The 26,517-nt window shown below is 55.1% G+C and overlaps 6 protein-coding genes across 6 annotated transcripts; 3 read left to right on the top strand and 3 right to left on the bottom strand.

Annotated features, from left to right (window-relative positions):
• Nucleotides 1-304: 304 nt before the first annotated feature.
• CC84DRAFT_1164820 (uncharacterized protein) lies at nucleotides 305-1,388 on the bottom strand. Its single transcript, XM_018178570.1, has one exon. It carries the CDS (start codon nucleotides 1,122-1,124, stop codon nucleotides 432-434), a length of 693 nt encoding a protein of 230 aa, XP_018034677.1. The 5' UTR covers nucleotides 1,125-1,388; the 3' UTR covers nucleotides 305-431.
• Nucleotides 1,389-1,556: 168 nt separating this feature from the next.
• On the top strand, nucleotides 1,557-2,898 carry CC84DRAFT_1120650 (pyrroline-5-carboxylate reductase). Its single transcript, XM_018175585.1, has 2 exons — nucleotides 1,557-1,657; nucleotides 1,871-2,898. The coding sequence occupies exons 1-2, from the start codon at nucleotides 1,606-1,608 to the stop codon at nucleotides 2,767-2,769; spliced, it is 951 nt and encodes a 316-aa protein (XP_018034676.1). The 5' UTR covers nucleotides 1,557-1,605; the 3' UTR covers nucleotides 2,770-2,898.
• Nucleotides 2,886-3,854, bottom strand: CC84DRAFT_1146830 (ribosomal protein-like protein L12). The gene is made up of 2 exons (XM_018176570.1): nucleotides 3,593-3,854; nucleotides 2,886-3,404 (listed from the first exon to the last, which is right to left on the bottom strand). Exons 1-2 carry the CDS (start codon nucleotides 3,812-3,814, stop codon nucleotides 3,075-3,077), a joined length of 552 nt encoding a protein of 183 aa, XP_018034675.1. The 5' UTR covers nucleotides 3,815-3,854; the 3' UTR covers nucleotides 2,886-3,074.
• Nucleotides 3,855-3,993: 139 nt separating this feature from the next.
• On the top strand, nucleotides 3,994-18,822 carry CC84DRAFT_787277 (midasin). The gene has a single exon (XM_018187384.1). The coding sequence runs from the start codon at nucleotides 4,127-4,129 to the stop codon at nucleotides 18,752-18,754; it is 14,628 nt and encodes a 4,875-aa protein (XP_018034674.1). The 5' UTR covers nucleotides 3,994-4,126; the 3' UTR covers nucleotides 18,755-18,822.
• Nucleotides 18,823-19,370: 548 nt separating this feature from the next.
• CC84DRAFT_1196552 (MFS gliotoxin efflux transporter glia) lies at nucleotides 19,371-21,766 on the top strand (the record flags this gene model as incomplete). Its single annotated transcript, XM_018181471.1, has 3 exons — nucleotides 19,371-19,407; nucleotides 19,999-20,554; nucleotides 20,636-21,766. The coding sequence occupies 3 exons, from the start codon at nucleotides 19,371-19,373 to the stop codon at nucleotides 21,666-21,668; spliced, it is 1,626 nt and encodes a 541-aa protein (XP_018034673.1). The 3' UTR covers nucleotides 21,669-21,766.
• Nucleotides 21,767-23,868: 2,102 nt separating this feature from the next.
• On the bottom strand, nucleotides 23,869-26,137 carry CC84DRAFT_1164815 (alpha/beta-hydrolase). The gene has a single exon (XM_018178569.1). The coding sequence runs from the start codon at nucleotides 25,877-25,879 to the stop codon at nucleotides 23,969-23,971; it is 1,911 nt and encodes a 636-aa protein (XP_018034672.1). The 5' UTR covers nucleotides 25,880-26,137; the 3' UTR covers nucleotides 23,869-23,968.
• Between the last annotated feature and the right edge of the window lie 380 nt (nucleotides 26,138-26,517).

Genomic DNA, 26,517 nt, shown 5'->3' with positions numbered 1-26,517 from the left:
GCGCTCGGAGAAGGCGACACCTGCAACACATCACATCTATCACGTCACATCGTCTCGAACGACGAGACAGCGAAGACTGTAAGTTCACCGATCGAGCATTCGACATTGCATTGGCATCGGACATTGGGCATGGCATTCGGCGGCTGTTTTATACACTGTTCTTGTAGTATACCCTCCCGTCGATCGGCACTGTATGCGCATTTAAAATGCTGCGGTTTGACGGGGCACAAAAATCACAATTAAATCTTAACAGCTACATCTTACCGCTTGTGTGCATCACGTAGAAATTGAAAGCGTTGAGAATGGAAATGCATAGAACGAATTGAGAGCGCCTAGCAGAATGCTCCTGTGGTATCTCTTCAAGCAGCCGAACGCCTAGCCATCGCATGTTGCACTCTCTCATGTCACACTCGTCCCCAGTTGGCGAGACGCTACCCCAACGCAACAGCCTGCCTCCGCTCGAGCATATCCTCCTGCGCGGCAATCCAATCGTCCTCGCCCAGCTCACTCGCCTCCTCCCACAGCCTCTCCATCTCCGCCTCGTTCTCCCCCGGCACCGCCCAGATACTCTCGCGCGCACGCTTGTGCCTCTCCCGATCCTCCTCAATGCGCTGCTCAATCTGCCGCTTGTCCAACCTCACACCGGTCCCCCGGCGCGGCGTCCCCTGGTCCCCCGCGGGCGCGACGAACAAATTGCCCTCGCCGCCCTCGCGCTCCCGCTCGCGCAGAATATCCTCCAGCTCTGCCACCGTATCCCGCATCAGCACGCCCTTGTCGCCTAGCCCGCCCAGCACCTTCCGCACGACCCTCACATTCGCCGCGCCGCTGCCGTCCCCCGGGACCACGGCATCGACCACCCGGAGGATGTCGCGCTGCATCATGCGCACAAACTCGAGCGCGCCTTCCTGCTTCGCGAGGCTGGTCAGCGTCTCGATGAAGTACATGATGTTGGCACGCGTGTTGAGCGTCGAGGTCTCGAGCTGCTCGAGGATGCACGAGTGCAGGTCTTCGTCCATGGAGCGGTTCTTGAGGGCGAAGATGGCGGCGCGTTGGTGCGTGGTGTGCGAGGCGGTGAGGTGGGTTAGGTGCGAGGTGAAGCGGATGCGGACTTCGAAGGGGTCCATTGTCGGCGTGGTCTCCAAGACGGGGGTGTGTTGGAGGAGGTGAGCCTGGAGGTGGTCGGTCGTCGGAAGAAGGTCAGATGCTGGCCGGGGCGCTCGTCGTGCGCAGGCGCGGCTGCATGCGTGTGCGCGTGGATGCGGGTGTCAATCGTCCGGGAGGGCTAGATGCAGGCTCGTGGGATCATGGGCATGGGTGCAGCTGCATGTGCGGAGAGGGTTGCTAGCTGGCTTGCACATGCACGTCGGAGCGTTGGGCGTGGGGTTGCGTGAACGGCCGGCGGTCCCACCTGTCTGGCCTGCAGCGCCGATGTGCGCGCGTCCCCAGTGCGAAAGGGCGCGAGTTAACCCGCGTCTACCCATGTTTTCGCGCCCGCGGGCACGGGCCCTCCGCAAGCGGCATGCTTTACATGCATCGCTGCGCGCTCTCGGGGCTGCAGTCCTCACAGACACGCCTTCTTCCCTCGATTGAAAGCATTCAGACACCATGGCTGCCGCACAAGACTCCAAGGGTCTCACATTGACCGTGCTCGGCTCCGGTATGTAGACGTCCTCTCCGCAAGAAAGACCCCGCACACAGCGCAGACGAGTCACTGTCGCAGTGGAAGACACGTGCTGGGCCACTCTTTCTCAGAGTCTCGCTCTTGAACGTGGTTTCCATCGCACGAGTCTCTCTCAAGACACGCAGAACCCCACGCATCCCCAATGCCAGCCCACCTCTCCGGACCGCCAGCTAACATGTTGCACCCCAGGCACCATGGGCATCGCCATCATGGGCGGCGTCATGGCCTCCCTCGCCGCTGCAAAGACCCAAGCCGCCCTCTCCGATAAGCCCGCCGCGAAGGACACCCCCAACCTCGCCAACTTCGTCGCCTGCGACGCCTGGGCCCCCGCCGAGGAAAAAGTTAAAGCCGCCCTCGGCCACTACAACTTTCCCCTCACGACCCTCACCAACAACAACCTCGAGGGCATCCAGAAAGGCGACGTTATCCTGCTCTCCTGCAAGCCGCACATCTTCAAGGACATCCTGGGCGAGGACGGCGTGCGCGATGCGCTGCGGGGAAAGGTGCTGGTCAGCATACTGGCGGGCGTCACGCAGGAGCAGATCGAGGGGTTCCTGTACCCAGACGGGCCGCCGCAGGACGCGTGCCGCGTGGTCCGCGTGATGCCCAACACGGCCTCGTTCGTGCGCGAGAGCATGAGCGTGATCCAGACGAGCACCCCGCCACTCCGGCCCGAGCAGCACAAGCTTGTCGAGTTCATCTTCTCCTCCATCGGCCGCGTCGTCACGCTGCCCCCGGCCCTCATGGACATCAGCACCGCCCTGTGCGGCTCCGGCCCCGCCTTCTTCGCGCTCGTGCTCGAGGCCGCGGCCGATGCGGGCGTCGCGATGGGGCTGCCGCGCGCCGAGGCGCAGATCATGGCCGCGCAGACGATGAGGGGGACCACGGGGTTGGTGCTCGAGGGCGGTGAGCACCCGGCTATCCTGCGGGATAAGGTGAGCACGCCGGGAGGGTGCACGATTGGCGGGCTGTTGGCGCTGGAGGAGGGCGGTGTGAGGGGCGCGTTTTCGCGGGCGGTCAGGGAGGCGACGTGTGTGGCGAGTCAGCTGGGACAGGGCGTGAAGAATGTTAACGGGACGAGGCGGTAGGTCTGGATGGGGACATGTTAAGGGCAGTAGCTGGAGGCTTAGGCACAGGCCTTAGGTTGGCGAAAAAGTCAGGGAAGACAAAATGAAATCATGATGTGCACGAGGAAACGCTCAACGACGGACATGGATGCCACAGAGTGTAACCGTCCAAAGTGGTGTTCTGCAATCCAAGAACATGTTCTTATACATATCTGGACATGCGCAATGCCGGTGATATAATACACGTCTCCCCGTTTCCTCCTGTCTTCCCCACTCTTGCAATCCTCTCATCCCAACTCAATCTGCTCCCTGTATTATCCTGACGTCTACTCCATGATAACAGTCGCCCCGAGCGCCTTCAGCGTCTCAACAATCTTCTCCGCATCCTCCTTGGGCACGCCCTCCTTCATCGTCTTGGGGACGCTCTCGACAAACTTCTTGGAATCGACGAGCGACAGCCCCAGCATCGCCTTGATCTCCTTGATCACCTTGGGCTTGGCGCCGGCGTCGAACTTCTCCAGCTTGAGCGTGAACATGGTCTTCTCGGCGGCGGCCGGCGCGGCTTCTTCTTCTTCGACGGGCGCGGCGGCTGGTGCGGCGCCGCCGGGGCCGCCGACGAAGCCGCCCATGGGCATGTCGGGGATGTTGAGGCGGGTCTGGGGGGCGTTAGCAGGGGCTCGTGGCAGGGTGTGGCATGGGAATTGGGCAAGGACGAGGCAAGTGCAAGCTGGAAAGGCGCAGCTGCCATACGCAGAAGGCTGAAGTCGCAATTGCCATCTGCAGAAGCCCAAATCGCAGTCCTCATCCTCGGAGCGCGTCTCCCCCAAGACTAGAAAAGCCGTACCTTCAGCGTCGACACCAAGTCCGCCGTCTCGAGCAGCGTCAATTGGCTAATCTGGTCCACGATGGTCGCGATCTTGGGGTTCGCAGGCGCCGCGGCGTCGGACGACTGCCATCGTCGTGCTATCCTCTGCTGTGCGAAGGCGGCTGTGGGGCGGAGGTACGAGGCGTTGGGCTTCGCAGTGCAGACGCAGCGCCTGAGGGCGCGGGAGGCGGGGGCGGACATGACGGCGGAAGACGAGACGGGGTCTGCGAGGTGATGGGGAGATGTTGATGCGGTTGCTGCGGTAGTCGTGAGGTCTGCTTCGCGAGATTTTGCGGAGCGGAGAGGAGCCAAAGGGGATTAGCGGCTTGGCGAGAAAGTTGCACGCCTCGAACTTTTTTGGATGCGAGAGGCGAGGCTCTGCAACGACCCGACCGCGGGTTTTTTACGACTTTCCATAGTGCGGGAGCGGGCCATTGCGAAACCTGGAACTCCTTGCTAAACAGAAAAGCATGGGAAGCTGGTCCGAAGTTCTGAAAACCCGGATATCGCGACATGGACGCCTCCACGCAGGCCGGTAAAATGGTCGACTTCGAGTGGCTCACCCGGAAGTCACTCATTCCAGGACGTACGGATGATTTGTTCGTCGAATATGACTTTTTGTTCGTGGAGGTTTGCACACGGTGGATGAGTGCGGAAGCCACGCCTGAGCTGGAGCTTGCCGCTTTTGGAAGAATATTACCTCTTGCGCCTCATCTTGCTGAGCATGCGGAGCGCCTCGCTAGGTCGCCACAAGTGCCTTTCCTGGGATCTCAACAGGCTGGGATCAAGAGACGGGATGTTGGCGACGTATCGGAGGAGGACTTGTGCGAGGCTTTGCTTGGTTGGTTTCGCCTAATGAGCTTCGACTGTCGGAATTTCGCAAAGCATATGCGACCAGCCACAATGGAACAGCTTTTCCAGCACCCGAACCGGTGTGTACGGTATCTGGCTGTCAGGAACTTTGGCCTGTACGTGCATTCTGCCGACCATGCAACGCAAGAGATGATCAAGAGAGTGGTAGGGGAAGATGAAGTCGAGGGCCAGTGGGAAGGCCGAACGATCGATTACCGATTCCTGTTGCTGTGGGAAGAGAAGAGATGGAAGGAGCTCCAAACGAGACTACGGCAGAATCGATCCACAGAAGGGCGACAGGTTCCTCCAGCCCAAGCTCGCCAGCTTTCGCCTTATACGGTCAACATCAGTGGAGTGCTACTGCCACGTCTCGACGGTGCTCCATCAAAGGAACGACCAATGGAACTCATATCAACACCGACGACAGAGTCCAACCTCCAGGGCATTGCGCAGGCTCTGCTAGGCTCGAGCCCTCTTCTGCTCACGGGTCTTGCAGGGTCCGGAAAGACGCTGCTCACGCGGCATCTGGCGTGGCAACTGAACAAACTGGATTCTATGGTCACTCTTCATTTGAATGAACAGAGCGATGCGAAGCTGCTTGTGGGCATGTACGCAACTGGAGCGAAGCCTGGAACCTTTAGCTGGCGACCGGGAGTGCTCACCACAGCCGTCCGAGAAGGAAGATGGATCTTCATCGAAGATCTTGATCGGGCGCCCAACGAGGTCGTCAGCACTTTGCTCCCTCTCATCGAGCGCGGCGAGTTGCTCATTCCCAGCAGGGGAGAAACCGTTCGGGCTGCGCGGGGCTTCCGGATTATTGCAACCATGCGCAGCACGCTCAATCCGCGCGGCCAGCAGATCATCCCACGCCAGAACATGATTGGCCACCGCTTCTGGAAATCCATCACTGTGTGTATGCCTGGCCTGGACGAGTTTGAGAAGATTGTTTCGGACAAGTACTCAGGCCTTGGCAAGCACGTCTCGGGTATCATGAGAGTATATGCTCGTCTCCTCGAGCTGTATTCGGATGCGAAATTCTCCTCCGAAAATGGCACGTCACTGCGAGCGCTGACGCCACGAGATCTTCTCAAGTGGTGCGATCGCATCGCAGTCTTGCTAGCGCAGTCTTCTTCCTTCAGTATTGCACAGCTGGACGACATGTTCATGGAAGCGTTCGACTGTTTTGCGGGTAGCTTGCGAAGCGAACAAGCTCGAGCACGTGTGATGGCGTGTGTAGCAGAAGAGCTTCACATCGACCCTCAGCGACGAGATCATCTGCTCTCAAATCGAGAAGTGAAGCTCGAAGCTCCCGCTAAGAACACAACGTCTGGCGTCCTGAGGATAGGTAGGACAAGACTGTCTCGACATAAGATCTCGAAACGGAACATTACGAGCAGACCATTCTCCACGAACGGCTACACGTTGCGGTTACTGGAGAAGATTGCAGTAGCTGTCGATCGCCAAGAGCCGCTGCTTCTTGTGGGTGAGACAGGTACAGGAAAAACAACGTGCATCCAATACCTAGCTGAGCAACTTGGAAGAAATTTAGTGGCATTCAACTTGTCGCAGCAGAGCGAGAGCGGTGACCTGCTGGGTGGTTACAAGCCTGTCAATGTTCGCAGTCTTGTGATCCCCATGAAAGACGAATTCGATGTACTTTTCGACACCACCTTCTCGCGCAAGAAGAATCAACGATTTCTCGAGATGCTCGGAAAACGTGTCGCGAAGGGCAACTGGAAGGGTGTCTGCACGCTCTGGCGAGAGGCTCTGAAGATGGTGGATGCCGCACGGAAAGCACACGAGTCGCAAACCTCGTCACCAGATCCTGATGGCGGCCAACCGAAGAAGAAACGCAAAGTTGACTCCTTGCCAGCTACGTTTCTAGGTTCCCGTTGGGATAAGTTCGCGACAGATCTGCACGATCTCGAGGCACAGCTTGCGAATGGCTCTGAGGCATTTGCATTCTCCTTTCTCGAAGGCAACATTGTCAAGGCGGTCAGGAATGGCGACTGGGTCCTACTCGACGAGATCAACTTGGCATCTTCAGACACGCTTGAAGCGCTTGCGGATCTCTTAGGCGGAGGGCCAGATGGCGAACCGTCAATCTTGCTCACCGAAACGGGGAATGTTGAACGTGTAGTAGCCCACCCGAACTTCAGAGTATTCGCAGCAATGAATCCGGCAACCGACGTTGGTAAGAAGGACTTGCCTCCTGGCATTCGATCTCGATTCACTGAGCTGTACGTTGAGAGCCCTGACGGTGACAAGAAGAGCTTGCAGAACATCGTTGAGAAGTACCTTGGAGGCGATCAGGTTGACCCGGCAATTGTTCGCGTATCCTCCGATGTGACCAAGCTCTATCTCAAGATCCAGGAACTGGCTCGGGCGAATATGCTAGTCGATGGCGCAGATCAGAAGGCACATTTTAGTCTTCGAACACTGACGCGGACGCTCTCATATGCCCGTGAGATTGCGCCGTTGTGCACATTACGCCGTGCGTTGTTTGAAGGCTTCCATATGAGCTTTCTGACGTTCCTTGGCAAAGCGTCGGAAGATCTCGTAGCTCCGCTTATCAAAGAGCACCTCTTCCCGCAAAAGTCAATCATGAAGTCTGAACTGGGAAAGCCAATGTTGCAGCCAAGTGATGGGAGGGGTTATGTCCGGGAAGGTCACTACTGGCTCCGACAGGGCCTGCAGCCGGTCGAGGAGCAGACTCACTACATTATCACACCGTTCGTTCAACGGAACATGAACAACCTCATCCGAGCTTCTTCAACGCGCCGCTATCCTGTTTTGATCCAAGGCCCCACATCTTCCGGAAAGACCAGCATGATTGAATACCTTGCGAAGCGGTCAGGGAACAAGTTCGTGCGCATCAACAATCACGAGCACACTGATCTGCAGGAATATCTAGGATCTTACATCTCAGGTGCTGACGGCAAGCTAACCTTCCAGGAGGGCATCCTTGTAAGAGCGCTAAGGGAAGGCCACTGGATCGTGCTAGACGAATTGAACTTGGCGCCTACCGATGTTTTGGAAGCTCTCAATAGACTTCTGGACGACAACCGAGAACTAATGATACCGGAAACCCAAGAGGTAGTTCGACCCCACGAGGACTTCATGCTTTTCGCAACACAGAATCCTGCTGGCTTGTACGGTGGTCGAAAGGCCTTGTCTCGAGCCTTCCGCAATCGTTTCCTTGAGCTCCACTTCGACGACATCCCGGTAGAAGAACTGACAGAGATCTTGCATCGACGTACCATGATACCCGAATCGTGGTGCAAGCGAATCGTCAGCGTATACCAAGAACTTTCTATCCTGCGGCAAGAGAACCGGATCTTCGAGCAAAAGAGTTTCGCAACACTTCGAGATCTGTTCCGCTGGGCGCAACGCAAAGCCGACACAATACAAGATCTTGCGAACAACGGTTACATGCTGCTTGCCGAGCGTGTCCGGAAAGAAGAAGAGCGAGTCGCTGTCAAGAAGATCATCGAGACAGTGATGAGCAAAAAGGGGCCCAAGGTTGAGATCCAGGTGGAAACCATGTTCAGCGAGGATTATTCACCGGAGATCAAGCTATGCAAGGAGGTGACTGGCGCGGACGCCAGTGTCGTCTGGACGAAAGCGATGCGGCGACTGTTCGTATTGGTAGCCCATGCTATCCGTAACAATGAGCCTGTGCTGCTCGTTGGAGAGACAGGTTGTGGAAAGACTACCGTGTGTCAAATGCTTGCGGATGCTTTTGGCAGGCAACTGCACATTCTGAACGCACATCAAAACACGGAGACTGGCGATCTGATTGGTGCCCAGCGACCGATACGAAACAGAGCCGCAGTCGAAGACCTCCTTTACCGGCAACTACAGGAAGCTTTGGGTCCTCATCTTCAACTGCGAGAAGTAGCCCCGGGGTTGCGAGAGCTCCTTGAAGAGTACGACAGGTTTTTGGCCGAGCGGCCAGACGCACCCGAATTGATACCGGCAACTCACCGCGAAGAGATTCAAGCCAACCGTATCAAGGCTGCGGCATTGTTCGAGTGGGCTGACGGAAGTCTGGTCCATGCGATGAAAAACGCACAATATTTTCTACTGGATGAGATCTCGCTTGCAGATGACTCTGTGCTCGAACGCTTGAACAGTGTGCTCGAGTCATCGCGAACCCTACTTCTTGCCGAGAAAGGCCCTGTGGACTCGCTGGTCACTGCAACCGAGGGCTTTCAGTTTCTCGCTACAATGAATCCCGGTGGTGACTATGGCAAGAAAGAGCTGTCGCCTGCTCTTAGGAACCGTTTTACTGAGATATGGGTGCCCGCGCTGTCGGACGACGAGGACATTACACAGATCGTTCAATCGAAGCTCAAGCCGAGCGCTGTGCATTATGCCAGAGATCTTGTCTTGTTCTCAAAGTGGTTTAACAACAAGTACAATACCTCTGCGGCATCGTCTATATCGATACGAGACACACTTGCCTGGGTCACCTTCATCAACAACTCTCCAAGCGATGCCCCGATCTTTGCCATCATGCATGGTGCGGCCATGGTCTTCATCGATACTCTGGGTGCAAATCCTGCGGGCCTGCTTGCCATATCTGCTGCTTCAATCGACGAGGAGCGCAAAGCATGCCTGGACCACTTGAGTGAGCTTGTTGGCGAGGACGTATCCCCGATGTACTTCGGTTCGATTGCTATCTCTTCAACACCGGAACTTCTTCAAATGGGGCCATTTTCGATTCCAAAGTTTTCTGCAACCACTGCCGAGGACGTCAGCTTTTCGCTCGAAGCACCTACTACGAGGTCGAACGCCACCAGAGTCGTCCGTGCCTTGCAGTTATCAAAACCGATTTTGCTCGAAGGCAATCCCGGTGTCGGTAAAACTACGCTGGTTACCGCTCTCGCCCGGGCGATTGGAAAGCCTCTCACTAGGCTCAATCTGTCCGAGCAGACAGATTTGATGGACCTGTTTGGATCTGACGTACCCGTTGAGGGTGGTCAGGCTGGCACCTTCGCTTGGCGTGACGCGCCCTTCCTCAAGGCCATGAAAAATGGTGATTGGGTGCTGCTTGATGAGATGAATCTTGCGTCTCAGTCAGTGCTCGAAGGTCTTAACGCAGTGCTCGATCACCGTGGCGAGGTCTACATCTCAGAGCTCGACCAGAAGTTCCACAAGCATCCTGACTTCCGGGTTTTTGCCGCACAGAACCCACACCACCAAGGCGGAGGGCGTAAGGGTCTTCCAGCATCATTCGTCAATCGATTCACGGTCGTTTACGCCGACGTGTTCCGACCCGAGGATTTGTCGCTCATCTGTCGCAAGGTCTTTCCTGGTATTGCGGACGAAGAAGTCCAGAAATTGATCACCTTTGTTGCTGAGCTCGATCAACAGGTTGTTACCCACCGTGCTTTTGGCAGTCTTGGTGCGCCATGGGAATTCAATTTGCGAGATACCCTTCGCTGGTTGCAACTGCTCACATCCTCGCAATTCTCTGGGACTGCGAGAGATTTCCTAGACACTATCTTTGTCCAGCGCTTCCGCTCAGAGACCGACCGAGTTCGACTGTTGAAACTCTTCGAGTCGATATATGGGCAACATGAGCCACGCGTCACGCTCTACCACAATCTTTCGTTGTCGACATTGCAGGTTGGACTTGGTCTGCTGTCCAGGGACCATGCCATCACACGGGCTGACCCTACTTTTACTCTTCGCATCGCTCAGCTGGCGCCAATGGAGGCACTCGTCGTCAGTATAAGGCAAAACTGGCCTGTCATACTGGTTGGGCCACCTGGATCAGGAAAGACATCGATGATCAACCAAGTCGCGTCGTTCGCTGGTGCGAGCATGGTCACATTCTCAATGAACGCAGATATCGATGCCATGGATCTGGTTGGCGGCTACGAACAGGTAGATCCGTCACGAGAGCTTCACCGTTTCATGTTGACGCTGGAAGACTTTACGCGGCGTGCACTTTCTTCCGCGACAAACCCAACATTTGCTGCCACTAGACTGCTAGAGCTGCTCAGCAACTACGCTCTCTCTGATACCCAGGAGATACTAGTCCTTCTGCAAACTCTTGCCCAGGAGAATCCCGCGTCCACAGAGCTGGCAAAGTACTGCCAAGAACTCGAAGTCCTTGTCAACACGCCCCAGCAAATAGACGGAGCCCGCTTCCAATGGGTCGACGGTATTCTGATTCAGGCTCTCCAGCAAGGCAAATGGCTCGTCCTTGACAACGCGAACTTGTGTAGCAGCGCAGTTCTCGACCGTCTGAACTCCTTGCTCGAACCGAATGGGTACCTCAGCATCAACGAGCATTCGACTGCCGATGGTGAAGCCCGGATGATGAAGCCGCATCCCGACTTCAGAATCTTCATGACCGTGGACCCGAGGTTCGGGGAGCTGAGTAGAGCTATGCGAAACAGAGCTGTGGAGATCTGTTTGTTGGGCGAAGAGGAAGTTGCAGTGAGTTCAGAGGGGGAGCCAGCGATAGAGCACCCACTTGAGAGCAGGATGTATCGCTTCCGAGAGTTGTGCAACACCACTGCGACCGAAGTCACGCAGACGCAACTTGAGGACCTGTCAATTGTGGATACTGATCTTCTCCAGAGTTTCGAGAAACAGGTCTCGAAAGGACTACTGACTAACCGTGGCAATCAATCGACCTTTGTTAATGGCACCCCAGTCATCAACACCACCTCGTCGAGTTTGCACGAACAGCTGCAATTCCTCACATCGATTGCAGATCCCCAAGCACGATCCTTACAAAAGAAGCTTGCTGGAGACGAGAAACCCAGCTTGGCGCTCGCCCTGATGTCGTACCACCCACTCAACAACGAGCTAATCCTTCGCCATAACAGTTCTTCCGAAGCCCTGTCAAGGTGGTACGGCTCGATATACGAAGTCCTGCTGGACTGCTTCAAGATGCAGAAGGCCCTCGCGGCGCTTCCGTCCACTAAGTTTGAACGCCGAAAAGAACTGCAGAAGCTCCCAGCATTCCTCTATGCGTTCTGGCAGGGTATGGCTTCCTGCATCCAGGGCATCACCCAGGGCGGCGATGCCATGGATCTGCTCGACATCGAAGGCTTGACACCAAAGCTCTTGCGCCAGCTCTTCTGGTCCTTCCACAGTCTGATGACTGGCTCGAACTTTGATCGTGCGACGTTCCAGACATACCTGAAAATGCTGTCCGATGTAACCACAGGCTTCAACAAGGTTCCAGCGGCGGTTGCTGTCGATTTGGGCAGCAAGCTGTCTAAGGAGGTGGCTAAGTTCGGCAGCGAGGTTCAACTGAGCAGCGGTCTAGGCATGGAACACGTATGGCGCTACTTCAAGCCTGACACGCCCAAGCAACATGTCCAGCTTGCGGCTGTGCTTGCGCTGGAGAAACTGGCTGACAGACTGGATGCGATCATGTGGAAGTCGCATTTGAAGCTCGACGAAATGATACAGATCCGCGAGCGTTTTGCCAGTTCCTCGGAGCTTGTCAGGACACAAGACGTGGATGCTAATGAGCTTGTTACGGCTCTTACCAATGCTGTGCGCGAGCTTGAGGAGAGCATCGGCGAGGACGACACCACTATAACGCCTTACTTCGAGGCCGTTTTCGAAGGACTGTGCCAGCACCTTGATATCGCACAGAGCCTTATACCGAAGAATGACCGTAGGTATATCTCACCAAATGCCGCAGTGCCTATCGTACGCGCCAAATCTTCATTGCTCGCGAGGAGACCCACGAAGCTTGCTAAACTCGCGGATGAGCCTATGGAACAAACTAGTGCCTGGGGCAACATGGATCGCCTGTCTAGGTACATTGGTTTACACAAACAGTCGAGCCAGCCAGTCGCCATCGAGGGATGTGTCCACACCGCTTTACTTTCTCAGCTACACGCCTCGGACGAAGTTCAGCTTGCTCAGCTCGAGCGCTTTGAAGCGGAGATACAAGTGCTCGCGCAAGAGCTTGTTCTCGACTCGGAGCGCTTTACCAGCCACCAACAGGGCGCTTTGGACTGGCTCTATCGCAATACTCTCAACGGCCTTTATGCGTCGCACTGCATTGATGTGATATCTACGGTCGATCAGACCTCATTGGAATTTCACCCTACAGCATCCATATCAGAGGCCTATCTCGGAGCCCTGGCCCCGTTGCAACAGTGTTACCGCCACGCAAGTGCTGTCAACAAAATCGACTCTCAGGCCTGGGTTCTACTTGGATTGACCGGATTGAACCTCTATGTACCAAATTACCCTCACGATCCGGCGCTGCGGCCGATGATTGAGCGCAATTTGTTCAACGAGGAAAGAATTAGCCTTCTGGGTGCATTGCAAATGTTGCGTGAATTCCAAGTTGGTTTCACGGGCCAAGACACCAGCTTCCGTATACGCCAGACCGAGAACGCCATCCGCGATATGGGAGAGGAGCCTCCTGTGCCTGCTATCGTACGTCCCCAGGTATCAGAACTTGATGCTCTGCAGGGCGAGTTTTCGAATCTGCTAAGTGTGATCCGCCCACTGGCAACGGGGGGGATGTCTGTCAAAGAGGCTGCTCAAGACAACACGCTCAAGCAAAACATCTCGCATATCATCCGGAGACTGGCTGAAGGCTACCGAAGTTACGACGATATTACTAGTCCTGCAATAGGCTTCCTTGTGTGCCTTAGCATCGGTTTATCTTTGGGCGCAACTGAACAAGAAGAGGAGAACGATGCCTCGAGATCGCTTGCGTACATCACCAAATACACCCCGTTCTTTGGGTTTCACGTATATCATACGCGCAACATAAACTCCGAGATCTTGATCCAAGATTGCGAAGCCGAACTAGCACAGAGACAGAACGCGGTCGACTTGAGGTGGCATGCTCTGCATTCTCTAGCTGTCATCAAGGCTGTGGATGCACCTTACCTGTCCGTCGACAAGCCGCGGCAGCTGATTCACAATCTCTTCTCGTCGTTCTATAGCGAGTGGAAGATTCAGCTCCAGAAAGACCAACACGATGAAGCAAAGAACAGCAGCCTATACACCTACCGTGGCGAAGACGAAGACGGTGACGAAGAAGACCGCTCGCTGTTCCCGGACTATGATGACGAGGAGTCGCTGCAAACAGGACACTCCTCCACCTCTCGTGATCACGCTATCCGGCTTGCCAATATGCATGCATTGATCTTGCTCGGTAGCAGCAGCACCACGGACGGCATCGAACGGCTTCTTGATTGGTGTGCAAGAGAGATGAGCAGAGTTGCTGAAGGCAAGGCATACGGTAGTCGACACGAGCACGCCTTGCCCGCGATATACCTTGCGCTCGAGAAGAAGGCAGATGCACTTGCTTCTTCTGGCCAAGGCAAGGCGTACAACTTTTACTTCGACGCCAACCTTCCAGAAGCCAAGCGGATGATGGCTTTGCTTCATCGCATCCAGATCCGATACCGACAGATCCGCAACATATGGCCAGAACACGCCACACTGTCGGAAGTGTTGCGTACTTGCGACGAAGCGCTTGAGTTCAGACACGTCGATCCGGTCGCAAAACTTATCACGAAGTTGGAGAAACTCTACGGGTACATGTACGAGTGGCAGCGCGTCGCGAGCAAGGAGTTCAGCACTGCACCACTGTTCGACGACCTTACAAGTCTACTTGTGAGCTGGCGCCAGCTCGAACTAACGACATGGGCGCGCCTTTTCGACATGGAGACCGCCAAGTGCCGCGATAACGCCAACAGTTGGTTCTTCATCGCCTATGAGACCATCATCGCTGCAGCGGATTCTATCGATAATGAGCCTACTATGAAGGTCTTCGCAAAGGATCTGCTCAAGACGCTCGAAGGCTTCTTCTACGCGACAACACTAGGCCAATACGAGCAGCGCATCAAGCTTCTCCGACAACTTCAGGCCCACGTCGCAATGCGGGCACAGGACAACTCGCTCTTCGAACCGCTCAGCACCGCGCTTGAGAATTTCATCTCGTACTTTTCCCGACTGCAGAAGCCGGTACTCGAAGCGCTCGTCAAGGGTCGCCAAAAGCTCGAGAAACAGGTCGTCGACGTGATCAAGCTGGCTAGCTGGAAAGATACAAATATCGAAGCCTTAAAGGCGAGTGCGAAGAACTCGCATCGCAAGCTGAGCAGGTCGGTGAGGAAGTTCAGAGCGCTGCTGAACCAGCCTGTTTCCGGTATCGTCAGTGCTGGGTTCCCAGAGGAGATTATTTCACCTGAGGCGATCGAGATGGGAGGAGTGGGCACCGCTGTTTCGCCCACTGCACTCGCGCTGTCTGACACGAGCGTGCAAAGCTGGAGCGCTCGTCCCACAAGATTCAAGAACCTCGCAGTCACTGTGCCGTTGATGAGAAAGTTGACAACACCTAACACCGAGGCAATGGATGGCGCCATCTATATTGAAAGCTTCATTGTCGACCTCGAGAGTTCCATGGTTGAGCTGCAGAAAGCCACGCCCACTACCCTGACTGAAGAGACGAAAGTGGCTGTCCAACATCTCAAGACACGTAAACGCAAGGTCTACGCTGATACGATGAAGGAACTTCGCCAGATGGGCGTCAAGGCGAACTTAAGCACGGATCAATTGGCGCGACAGGAAGACCTTTCCACGGTACTCGCTGCTCTGCCTGTCGTCGGGGCGGGACAGACCGAGTTCTTCCTCCATAAGGCGCTGAGCATCATGAATGAGGTCCGGGGGATTGCCAAGGAACACCACGGAGATCTGACGGGCAATGATGTTACGAGGAGTATCGGCTACCTCGAGGGCTTGCTGCATACTTCGGTTCGACAACGTGGGTTCTTGAGCAAGGCATCGAATATGCTAGCACAAGTAGAGGGCCCGATTTCTAAAGCAGCTGAGTTCAGCTCGATGCACGAACAGGATATTTTACGCGTCTCGAAAGCAAAGACAGATGCTACCGCTACTGTACGACCCAGGCTCGCGTGGCTATGCGCAATGCTCGATACAGGCGCACAGGTCGTTGCAGCACAAGCGAAACTTGGAAAAACTAACGAAGTGGATGCCTTAGTGCTGGAGATGCGAGAATGGAGTGGACAACTTCGCCGGTCGGTGGACGACTTTGACAAGCTACCAGCTCTGCCTTCAAACATATGGTCCGAAGCTCACACGCATCTCGAGCAGTCTGTCAAGACTCAATTGGGTCACTTCCGCGAAATCTTCAACACCTGGACGGAGCGCTTCCCCATCTCTCGCACTGTCCTTCAGCATGTCGAGAGCTTCTTGTTCAATTACCCCGACGCCACTGCACAAGTTGTGTCAAGAGAGAAGCGCGTTACGATAGAGTCGCATGCAAAGGACATCCTTGACACACTGGACTCCATCCTTGGCTCCATGCAAGATGTCGAGAGTGCACTCAAGGATCTACCCACCTCGATCGATGATGCTGGCTGGCTTTTGAGGGAAGAAAAGGCTTTGACTGCCGCCATTGATGCACTCTACGCGCTTCACATTAGCTCCTCGATCATAAAACTCCTGGACATTGCCCACCTTGTCTCTGAAGATGCCGATCTGCGCGTCATAGCCACGCTATTCGCCACCATCCAGCCTTTGCTGAACCAGTACCTCGCCTCCTACAAGTCACTCGTCGCCCGCTTTTCCGCACTGCACACCTCAACAGCGAAGCTCCTCCATCGTCTTGCGAAATCCTTCATCCAAGTCGGCACCCAGGGCTTCTGCCAGCCGCCCGAGAAATCCCACGACCAAGACGACAAGACCAAGGATGAGAAGCTCGAAGACGGCACGGGTTTGGGTGCTGGCGAAGGTGCAGAAGACATTTCGAAAGATATCGAAGACGACGAAGATCTTGAAGAGCTTGCGCAAGAGAAGGGTGAAAGGGAAGGAAGCATTGAAGACCAGGAAGATGCCGTCGATATGGGTGATAAGGAGATGGAAGGCGAAGATGGCGAGACCGCAGAGAAGGAAGAGAAGGGCGACGAAGAAGGTGAAGAAGGCGAGGATGATGTGCAGAGTGAGGTTGGTAGTGTGGACGACCTTGGGCCCAGCGCGGTGGATGAGAAGATGTGGGATGAGGGTGGCAAGGAGGACGATCTGAAGGAGAAGGAAGGCAAGGAGGATGTTGGGACTGAGAACCAAGATGAGCAGGTTGCTGCTGGCCAGGAGCAGAAGGATGGGAAGGACGATAAAGATGAGAAGAATGAGGAGAAAGAGGAAAAAGAGGGGGGCGAAGAGGATGAGATGGAAATGGAAGGCGAGGACCAGGAGGAGAATGTTGGTGTTGGCGAGACAGAGCAGATGGATCCGCATGCGAAAGAGGAAGAGACGCTTGAACTTCCTGACGAGTTGAATATGGACGGCAATGAGGACGATGACGAAAAGGGGGACAACAACGAGGACATGGACATGGATGACGATTTTCCTGAGGAGGATATGGAAGCGGAGGCTGGTGTCCAGCCTGACACGGTTGATGAAGAAATCGGGCAAGAGCAAGAGGGCGAAGAAGAGAAGGACACCACAGGCCATGTCGAAGATGAGGAGATGAAGGAAGGCGAAGAAGAGCAAGAGAGTGAAGAGGGACCCGAGGACGATCCCGTCCCTCTGCCTGATGAGACCGCACCAGAGGACATGTCGCGTGATACGAAGGACGAGCATCAGCCTGATCAGAACGCCGAGGCCGGTGCAGGTGCAGACGCCAACGAAGAAGCACACAAGAACCAACAGGAGCAAACTTCTGCCAGCGCTGCAAACCGCGACGAGGGCACTGAAGGGGAGTCGGCAGAGCAGCAAGAGACAACTGCTGACGACGGTACCCTCGGTCGAACCGCTCAGCCTGATGCTGGTGGTCATGGTGAACAGCCCGAAGAGTCTCCCGAGACGCAATCTTTCAAGAAGCTGGGCGATGTATTGGAGAGGTGGTACAACCAGCAGAAGCAAATTTCGGAAGCTCGCCAGAAGGAAGAGACGCAAGTGCAGCAGATTGACAAGGAGGTCGACATGGCCAATGCTGACTTCGAGCATCTTCAAGACGAGGAGGAGCAGGCTGACACACAAGCGTTGGGCACGGCGACTGAAGAGCAAGCAAAGGCTTTGGATCACGATATGGCTATGGCAGTTGATGAAGAGGAGAAGACAGCTGCTCGACCCGAAGACACCGAAGAGCTACCCGATGCCCAGCAGGATGTCGACATGCAGGATAACCAACCCCCTCCGCCAGAAGAGCAAGAACCTCAGCAGCAGTCTACTACCGACGGCCGGCCTCAGGCCTTCGTCGGCGAGCAAAAGCCCTTTTTGAACGAAGAAGATGCGGATATGGACGACGCTATGCCTCTCGAGGATGACGTATCAGATGGCTCTTCAGTCGACGAAGTTGAGACGAAGCTTGACCTTGTGCACCTCGACGACGTATCCGCTCTCACACCGGAGAGCGCGCGTGCCCTCTGGCTCTCCCACGAAGCCTCCACGCACTCCCTCTCGCAACAACTCACCGAGTCGCTCCGCCTCATCCTCGCGCCCACTCTCGCCACCAAGCTCCGCGGCGACTTCCGCACCGGCAAGCGCCTCAACCTCAAGCGCATCATCCCCTACATCGCTTCGAGCTACAAACGCGACAAGATCTGGCTGCGGCGCTCGCTCCCCTCCAAGCGTTCCTACCAAGTCATGATCGCGCTCGACGACTCCAAATCTATGGCCGAGTCTGGCGCCTCCAACCTCGCACTCAAGACGCTCACGCTCGTCGCGCGCAGCATGGCGATGCTTGAGGTGGGTGAGGTCGCGGTGACGGGCTTCGGCGACACCATCAACGTCGCGCATGACTTCGACAAGCCGTTTACCAGCGAGGCGGGCGTGCGCGTGTTCGAGCAGTTTGGCTTCGCCCAGCAGAAGACGGACGTGCGCGGACTGGTGCACAAATCCCTGGACTTGTTTGCGGAGGCAAGACGGAAAGGAAGCAGTTCCGCCGGCGAGGACCTATGGCAGCTCATGCTCATCGTGAGTGATGGGATTTGCGACTCCCATGCGGATATCCAGCGGCTTGTGCGCCGCGCGCAGGAGGAGCGTGTGATGATTGTCTTCGTCATCATTGACTCTTCTGCCGGCGCCCCTGCTGCTGCGGCTGCGAATGCACCTGATGGCCAGCCCGAGGCGGAGAAGGAGAACAAGGGTATCATGGATCTGCAGTCTGTGGAGATCTCGCCTGAGGGTAAGGTTATTAGGTGGAAGTATATGGAGCGCTTCCCGTTCCGGTATTTCCTGGTCGTTAGAGATGTGCGGGAGTTGCCCGGGGTGTTGTCCGGGGCGCTGAGGCAGTGGTTTGGGGAGGTTGTGGGGAGTGTTTGATCGCTTTTGTATCGCGAATTTCGCATTTCAGGCGTTTGAAGGGGTAAAAGTGTGCATTTGTGGCGTTTGGTAGGACTTTAAAATTGAAGCTTTACTCGAAACGAGGGATACGCGTTACATGTGTTTGTGGAAAGATTTACAGTCTTCTCAAAGTCATGGTATGGCTACTACCTTGCCTACCGTCCGTTCCCACCCTTCCAAGCTTCGCAGCGACCCTATGTAACTTGGCAAAGTCCAGAGCACCTTCACCAACGTACAAATAAGCTTTTCGTACCTGCAATTCTAGCGTCCTCGCCCGCTCCCGCTCCCTTCTCTTCACACGCAGACCGGGCCTAACTCTCGTCCCGCCAGAAACAGCAGCGCTTGCAGGGCTCCGCAGTGTCATTTTCGTCCCGCAAGCGTGGAGCGATTTAGAGTAGGTGATCCACATACACTCCGGGCGAGTTTTGGCTGAGACTGGGCGGGAGCGGGAGACTAGCAGGGGGCTTAGGGAAGGGCGTGGTTACTAGCGCTAGCTGCTTTAGACGTATCAACAGTGTGACATGCCAAGAGTTGTAATGACTAAGGAAGGATGTAAGTGTACGCTAAAGTAGTGGGCTGAATGGGAGGGCACATGATGACGGCGTGCGGCGGAAGTGCACAGGCAATGGTTGGTGAGTCGCTCATAATGGAGAGGAAGTGAGATTCTAGTTTGCCAGATATCCTTCCCGAGCATTAAACCCTGGTCTGCGCCCAAGAATTCTACATTTAATCTCATCGAATCACTCACTTTGGTTCTACGTTATTCCGAACTGCTACTCAAGAGATACAGTAGAGACGTTGCTTTCTGACCTTGTGAACAACTCGTTGAAACACACTGTCAGAATGTTCTGTAGCGCCCTGTTCTCGCGACCAGCTAATCTCGGTCTTCATTGCGATACTGTCCCCAACCACTTTATATGACTCACCGTTGCTTTGCGTGTACAGCAGGCGGAAAACCCGCTTTTCATGAATGGTGCAGCACTAGATCTTACATACGCTAGCCCCATCCTTATGACACCTTCCTTATCCAGCAATTCCTTGGCGTGACACGCCCTACGCCAGAACTACATATCCCGTGCACCAACTCCCACCCGTTCTCAGTATTCCTCAACTTCAATTGTCTTTCTAAATGGACGAAATAGAGCTGGCAACACGAACCGCGGTCCCCGCAACCCCAGCGCCCGCCCAGCCCTCCAACGCCAAAGATGACTCACGCGAAGCAGGAGCAGAGGCAGAATCAGCCTCCCTCATCACCATCACCACCTCCTCCCCGCAGTACCAGCACCCCAAAGGCATCCGCCTCGTCCTCCTCACTCTCGGCCTAATGCTCAGCATCCTCCTCGCCGCCCTTGACTTCTCCATCATCGCCACCGCCATCCCCGCCATCACCACGGAATTCGGCTCCATTGCGAACATCGCGTGGTACGGGAGTGCGTACTCGGTTACCAACGGGGCATTCAAGCTCGTCTGGGGAAAGGCGTATCAGTACTTCCCGCTGAAGAGGGTGTTTATGCTGTCCGTGGCAATTTTTGAAGCCGGTAATGTAATCTGTGGCGCGTCGCGGAGCTCCGAGATACTCATTCTGGGGAGGGTTGTTGCGGGGCTCGGGGGCGGGGGTGTGATGACGGGGAGCTTTATTATCATTGCGATTAGTGTGAGGGATGAGTATCGCGCGGCGTATATGGGGGTGGTGAGTGCGACTTTCGGAATCAGCAGCGTTGCAGGGCCGTTGTTGGGTGGGGGACTGACGGACAGCGTGGGGTGGCGGTGGTGTTTCTGGTATGCTACTCATAATCTTTCTCCCCCGTTGAAGCACATCACAGTCCGAAAATGCATCTTCGCATTACTGACCATCCATAGGATCTCCCTCCCCATCGGCGGCCTCGCCGTGATCATCATGACACTAACCTTCCGCTCCCCCATCGTCATCCGGGACACCGCTCTCCGCGATCGCATCATCGGCCTCGATCTTGGCGGCGGCATTCTTGTAACCTCTTTCCTTAGCTGCTTCGTCCTCGGCATGCACTACTCGGGCTCGCACGCCTGGAGCTCGCCAAAGGTCTGGGGCTCCCTCGTCGGCTCCGCACTCAGCTTCCTAGCCTTCATCTACAACGAGTATAAGATGCGCGACAAAGCTATGATCCACGCGCACCTCATCAAGAAGCCAGACGTCTGCATGAACTTGATTTATGCCTTCTTCTTGGCAGGGATGTTTTTCCCGCTGCAGTACATGCTGCCAGTGCAATTTCAGTCTGTGGACGCGACCTCTGCTTCGGAAAGCGGCATCCGACTCATCCCGCTGATCCTGGCCGTGTCCGTGTTCACGGCCTTTTCGAACGGCGCACTCACCTGGTGGCGCCACCACAAGCCGTTCCTCCTCGTCGGCGCGTTCCTCGCGACCGCGGGTACAGCGACGATATACTCCGTTAACAAACCAGGGACCACGCGCACGTGGATTGGATTCGAGTTGCTCACTGGCATAGGCGTCGGGCTTTGCCTGCAGATTCCGATGATCTACAACCAGTCACTCGTCTCACGGAACGACATCCCATCGGTAACATCTTTGACGCTCTTCACCGAGAATCTGGGTGCTTCGTTGTTCGTGGCTAGCTGCGAGGCCTCCTTCCAGCAGGGCCTTGTCGCGCATTTGAAGGAGAGCCTGCCGAGCTTGGATCCGCACGATGTCATCAATGCAGGAGCGACGCAGATCCGGAATCTGTTCCACGGTGGCGAGCTGGATGTAGTGCTGGGCAGTTATTTGCACGGGTGTCGCATTAGCCATCTCATTACGTTGAGCTGTGGAGTGATGGCGTGCATGGTGAGCGTCTGTGCTGCGGGGCCGACCGTGGTGCGCATGGTCATGGGGAAACTGGGGAAAAGCCATGCGATTTAGTTTGAGAGTTTGATGTGAAGTATAGAAGAGAAAGATTGCAACCGCCATGAAGATACAAGCATTAGTTCGCGAGGACGGAAGGCTTATTCGTTGTTGGGAGTGGCCGCGTCATTTGTTTGTCTTGTGATATCATCAATAACAGAGTAAGATGCCTGAGCGTTCGAGCTCACTCCGAATCGCTCTACCAGTCATATGATGGTCTGAAGTTCGTTGGATTTACCGTCTAACAGATACCTGATTACGCATGCTATGGACATTTGCTCATGTATGCATGGGGCTATAACCAAAATGCAGCAGCAATCTCAAGCCAGCATCAGATGACATGCACACGGACGTCCAAATACTGTGGCAGGGAGGTACAAAAGTTGATGAGTGACGGCCAGGTTACGAGTGTGTCAAGATTTGGCTCTAGATTGGGCTCCTTTCGTCCTCAGAAATGCGGCGAGCGAGTTTGAACAACCTATTTATGAAGCAGTCAACCACCCTAGTCCGGAGAAATGCCGCAGATGCGCGATCGAGAATCGTTTTTATCGCTCAGAGATCCCTCCACCTGGTCTCGCTTTGAGCTATGCTTCTTGTCCTTCATGGTACGGCCTTTTCTCTTCTACTTTCTCGCCTCGGTCCGTGCCTTTTGGCTTTGTTGTAGTCAGCTGCAGTCTTTACCATTGCATCATCGTGCCCGTTGGTTATGTCAACAGCTTGCTCACAGACGCGTCGCGTTCTCGTCTCAAGGTTGAAGCTCAGAGTCCGTCACAACATGCAGTCGCTGGACGAGTAGATGCACATATTCATGGGAGACGATATGCTCCACATTCTTCGGAAGCGCCTTGTATGTAATCATAATTTACATTTACATCACTAGCTTATATTTGGGGTTAATTTTTAAGCCAGATAGGTGTACCCATACTGTCTCACGGCGCATTTAATCTAGCTCGTGTAGCAATTCGATCGACGAACAGTCGTACCCTCCATGATTCCGACATCCATGTGGATGAACAAGCCCACGTCGAAATTAAATCTGCGGATTAATGCCTGTTTGTAATCTTCTAGCCCGGGATAACGATGTTTAGTGATGGAATTTTTGAGCCATTGGGTCAAGATTTCATGTATCCATCGATAACTCGGGGACAACAATCTCATTTTGAAGCAGAATGCGACTCGTACACTCTCTCGGTCGCAGTCCGCACTGTTTCGTATAGAGATGGCCAAAGTGGCGAACTATCGGCGAATCGTAGAGCAAATTCGTTAAGATTCTCTGCATAACAGCACAGATTGTCTTTTGAGCGTCTCGAATGCTTAGTAACCTCTCAAAGCCAATGGCCTCGCGCAAGTATATACACGTGGGGCTGCAGGCCAGGTTGATGATTTTGAGGGAGTCTCCATATGTCCATGTGGAAATTGCGGTATGAATCGTTCCGTGAAACCTTAAAAGCTCATTTTGGGCGTCTTTGAGTCGGAACAAGGCGATTTGATAGGTTCTCAGCTGTAGATGTAGTTCCATGGTTCGAACATGAGGGTATCGCAAGGATGGGTGCGGCGAGCGGTTCTTGGCGAACGCTAATATTTTCATATAGGCCGTGTTAAAGCTCAAATGCGTAAACAGGTCTGGGTGCAAAGGCACAAGTCCACTGTGTGGAGTTGGAGCAGATGGCCGTGCTTTTCCCGATCTTCCAGCTGCACAAGATTCGAGTGGTACCCTAGTATGCTGCGTTCTGCGCTGCCAACCAAGCTTGTGATCCGGATGATCCCAAATCTGCTCGGCCATCTCTGGAAACACCCCAGAGTCTACACGCTGCGGGTGCGAAGTTCTTCGCCTGGTTTCTGGCATCGACTTACCTAAGCCTTCAAGATAGAGCAGGCTCTTAATAATTGTTGAACCGATGCTCGGAAGGCTTCGTGTAGCGCCCTGGTCTGGGAGCATGTTCTGCTTGTCGCGAGCCACGTGTGATGTTTGTAGCATCGTCCTGACGATTGTTGCTGTGCTTCCACGATCGGGTTCGTTTCATTGAATCATCACGTGAGTACAGTGATCTCTCCTGGCAATCCGTCTTTCTCAGTACGCATATATGCATACTCGTGGGATGCACCCCAACGAGCATGAACCCAACGCGACTCCCCCAATAGCTCTCTTTTGCTACACCTGCAATTGAACCACATCGAACAACGCGTTCCAACAAGCCAATAATATTCATAAATCTAGGGTATGTATAAATCCTCAAGAGCCCCAGTGCTTGCAACCGCAATGCTGACTTAGTTCCTTGCACGAGTCCCCAGAGGCAAGTCTGCCAGCAAAACCAACGTCAGTACCCACCCCCCGTGACCGCCCTCGTAGCAATACACTCGACCCGCCGCTTATACAGGCTCATCTGATGCTTCACCGGATCCCCATACACCACCGCCCTCAACATCTCGTCGTTCACCGTAACAGCCTCGATGTCCTCCTCTTGTCCCACAGAGCCCTCCACCTTCTCCCGCAGCACAATCAGCCGCCCCGCATTGCTCAGCGTGCAGGGCACCACGGGCCACGGCGGGGAGGTTGCAGTTGTAGGAGCGAGCGATGTCGCAGGCAGCGATGCTTTTGAGGGCTTCGTCTTGGCTACTTTGCGCCCAGGACTGGGCTTTGCGAGATTATTCGAGGAAGAAGAGATGTTGAGCTTCGACATGCTGGCTAGAGTGGATGTATTTTTTGTGCATGGCGGGGGGCTACTCCACAGCTTGACCAAGCTCTTAACGACCGCCTTGTCTGCGCGCGGCACGGGGTCCCCCTCGTTGATGAAGCTGTAGAACAAACTCTTGCGGTGCCGCTTGTCGGTGCTGGGTTTGAGCGGGAGCAGGCTGATCGGCGGCGCGCCGAACGTCACGCAGTGCACGCGCTTGAAAAAGCCCGTAAGGTAGCTCAGCTCCGACGTCACCGTCGTGCTCATCATGTGTGCAAATAGCAGCGCGGCGACGGCACCACCAGCCGAGTGGCCCGTGATGAGGAGACTACAATTCGACCGCGCGGGATTGTCCTGCAGGAGGACGCGGAGACGCTCGGCCACCGGCGCGACCATCTTCCGCGCAACGTAAAGGAATCCTGCGTGGCAGAGATTGCCGGGGTCGTCGAGGAAGCCGTCGGGGCTGGACGGCGCGGACTTGTAGTTCACGGCCCAGTCCATGAAGGTTTGCGAGCCGCGGATGGCAAAGACGACGGTGTTCATGTCGTCGCGGGGGAGCGACTTGAGGATCATGGCTTTTGTGCCTGAGCGCCAGTCTGCGGGGATGTGGGTCTCGGATTCGGTGTTTGGGAGAGTTGAAGGAGTGTAGACGCGCTCTGAGTATGCGGCGGCGAGGCAGAGTAGCGGATAGGTTGGCATGTAGACCTTAAAGGGTGGAAGGTGTGGAGGTAACCGCGAATTCGAGTATAGCCAGACTTTTGAGAACATGTTTGAGCTTTTTGCATTTTTCTGGCTGGGATATACAGCCGAAGCTGCAGATCGGTCGAGCGCAGTGCCGGGCTGTAGTGTCGAAGTAGATGCGTACGGCATCTCGTCGTCCTCGACCATGAGATCCTGCTCTTTGCCGCTGAACATGCCTTCGTCAATGCTAGTGATGACGGCATCCAACTTGGAATTCAAACGATCGCAGAGAGCCGCACTTTGGTTGATCATCTGCACACTTTTCTTCGTGACTAGTGTGGTAGGCCGCTCAACGAAGGTCGTCATTGTCACGGCGACACTTTTGTTGGCGAGGTCTACGCTTTTTTGTGCGCCTGAAGAGACTTGAGCTGTCAGATCCTGGTACGACCTCGACGCCAGACGTCCAGCTCGGTCCCAGTGGCTCTTCAATCCACGATCATTCCGTGGGGGGGAGTGTGTGGCGGAGCTAGCTGTGGGTTCAACACAGTGAGGCTGCGCTGGTTGACAAGGCGGCGAGGCAGGATAAGACTGATAGAATTGCTGTGGCATCTGCGGCCTTGCTCCATAAACTGGATGGTGCTGTTGCGGTGGCGAGATATGCCGGGCAGACGGCGGAGGGCTCACAGCATAGTTGAAATGCGGCGGAGGATTCGTGAAGTATCCACTCGGCTGATGCGGCGGATAGGGAATCTCGTGGCTCTGCTGTGTGTGCACAGTCGACTGCGAGCCCAGCGTCGCATGGGCGTACGGCTGTGCAGCAGGTTTTGGAAGTTTCTTGTGCTTGCGCTCCCGACTCGAGAAGCCAAACGTCATGTTGAGGGTGGAAGGTCAATCCTTCTGTGCACGCGTTCTCAATCCTTCAAGTCTCCAGTGAGTCGTCTGCGATATAATCCTCGATGTCCAAATCCGTATATCGCCCAATGCATCGTCGGTCCAGCTTTTTTCGCCTCAGCCTCCGATTCTAGCTCTTCCTCGCATATCACGTTGCGCAGACGTCGACAAGCTGCCTATGGTATACCCAAAGTCCGAGGCTGAGATCGTTGGCAGGGCCTGCTAAGTTTATGAGAGAAAGCTTGACTTGCAAGGTTGACTGCGGTGCATGTGATGCGAAGTGCACTGCCTCACCGCTCAGAGCCCTGTCGCTTTTTCGTCGCTTACCTGGCCCCGGTGGTGGTTGTCGCGCTCTGATTGGCTGATTCCATCATCGCCCATGTTTCGAACTTTCGCCATGGTGGTGGTGGGGCGATTTCGTGTTTCTAAATTGGTCGCTAGCCTCGGGCAGGGCGAACTCGCAAGTTTAATACCACATGCAGCAATAGTGTCTACGCCATCCCACGGAGTCAGAACCATAACACGAGAGTAGTACTAAGACATCTCCATGGGCAGTTATATCTGTGCAACTCTGGAAGTGGGTACAAAAAGCCATGCATTTTCATCGCCACGCTCGACAA

The sequence above is a fragment of the Paraphaeosphaeria sporulosa genome (genome assembly GCF_001642045.1).
Source record: "Paraphaeosphaeria sporulosa strain AP3s5-JAC2a unplaced genomic scaffold CC84scaffold_6, whole genome shotgun sequence".
NCBI lineage: Eukaryota > Fungi > Ascomycota > Dothideomycetes > Pleosporales > Didymosphaeriaceae > Paraphaeosphaeria > Paraphaeosphaeria sporulosa.
This window is presented reverse-complemented; position numbering and strand designations above follow the sequence as displayed.

What these genes read in the sequence shown, in the direction of transcription:
- CC84DRAFT_1164820 (XM_018178570.1), bottom strand. Translation starts at nt 1,124, where the DNA reads ATGGACCCCTTCGAAGTCCGCATCCGCTTCACCTCGCACCTAACCCAC.
- CC84DRAFT_1164815 (XM_018178569.1), bottom strand. Translation starts at nt 25,879, where the DNA reads ATGACGTTTGGCTTCTCGAGTCGGGAGCGCAAGCACAAGAAACTTCCA.
- CC84DRAFT_1120650 (XM_018175585.1), top strand. Translation starts at nt 1,606, where the DNA reads ATGGCTGCCGCACAAGACTCCAAGGGTCTCACATTGACCGTGCTCGGC. An exon ending in ATTGACCGTGCTCGGCTCCG is followed by an intron (nt 1,658 to 1,870) that starts GTATGTAGACGT and finishes GTTGCACCCCAG; the next exon opens with GCACCATGGGCATCGCCATC.
- CC84DRAFT_787277 (XM_018187384.1), top strand. Translation starts at nt 4,127, where the DNA reads ATGGACGCCTCCACGCAGGCCGGTAAAATGGTCGACTTCGAGTGGCTC.
- CC84DRAFT_1146830 (XM_018176570.1), bottom strand. Translation starts at nt 3,814, where the DNA reads ATGTCCGCCCCCGCCTCCCGCGCCCTCAGGCGCTGCGTCTGCACTGCG. An exon ending in ACTTGGTGTCGACGCTGAAG is followed by an intron (nt 3,405 to 3,592) that starts GTACGGCTTTTC and finishes AACGCCCCCCAG; the next exon opens with ACCCGCCTCAACATCCCCGA.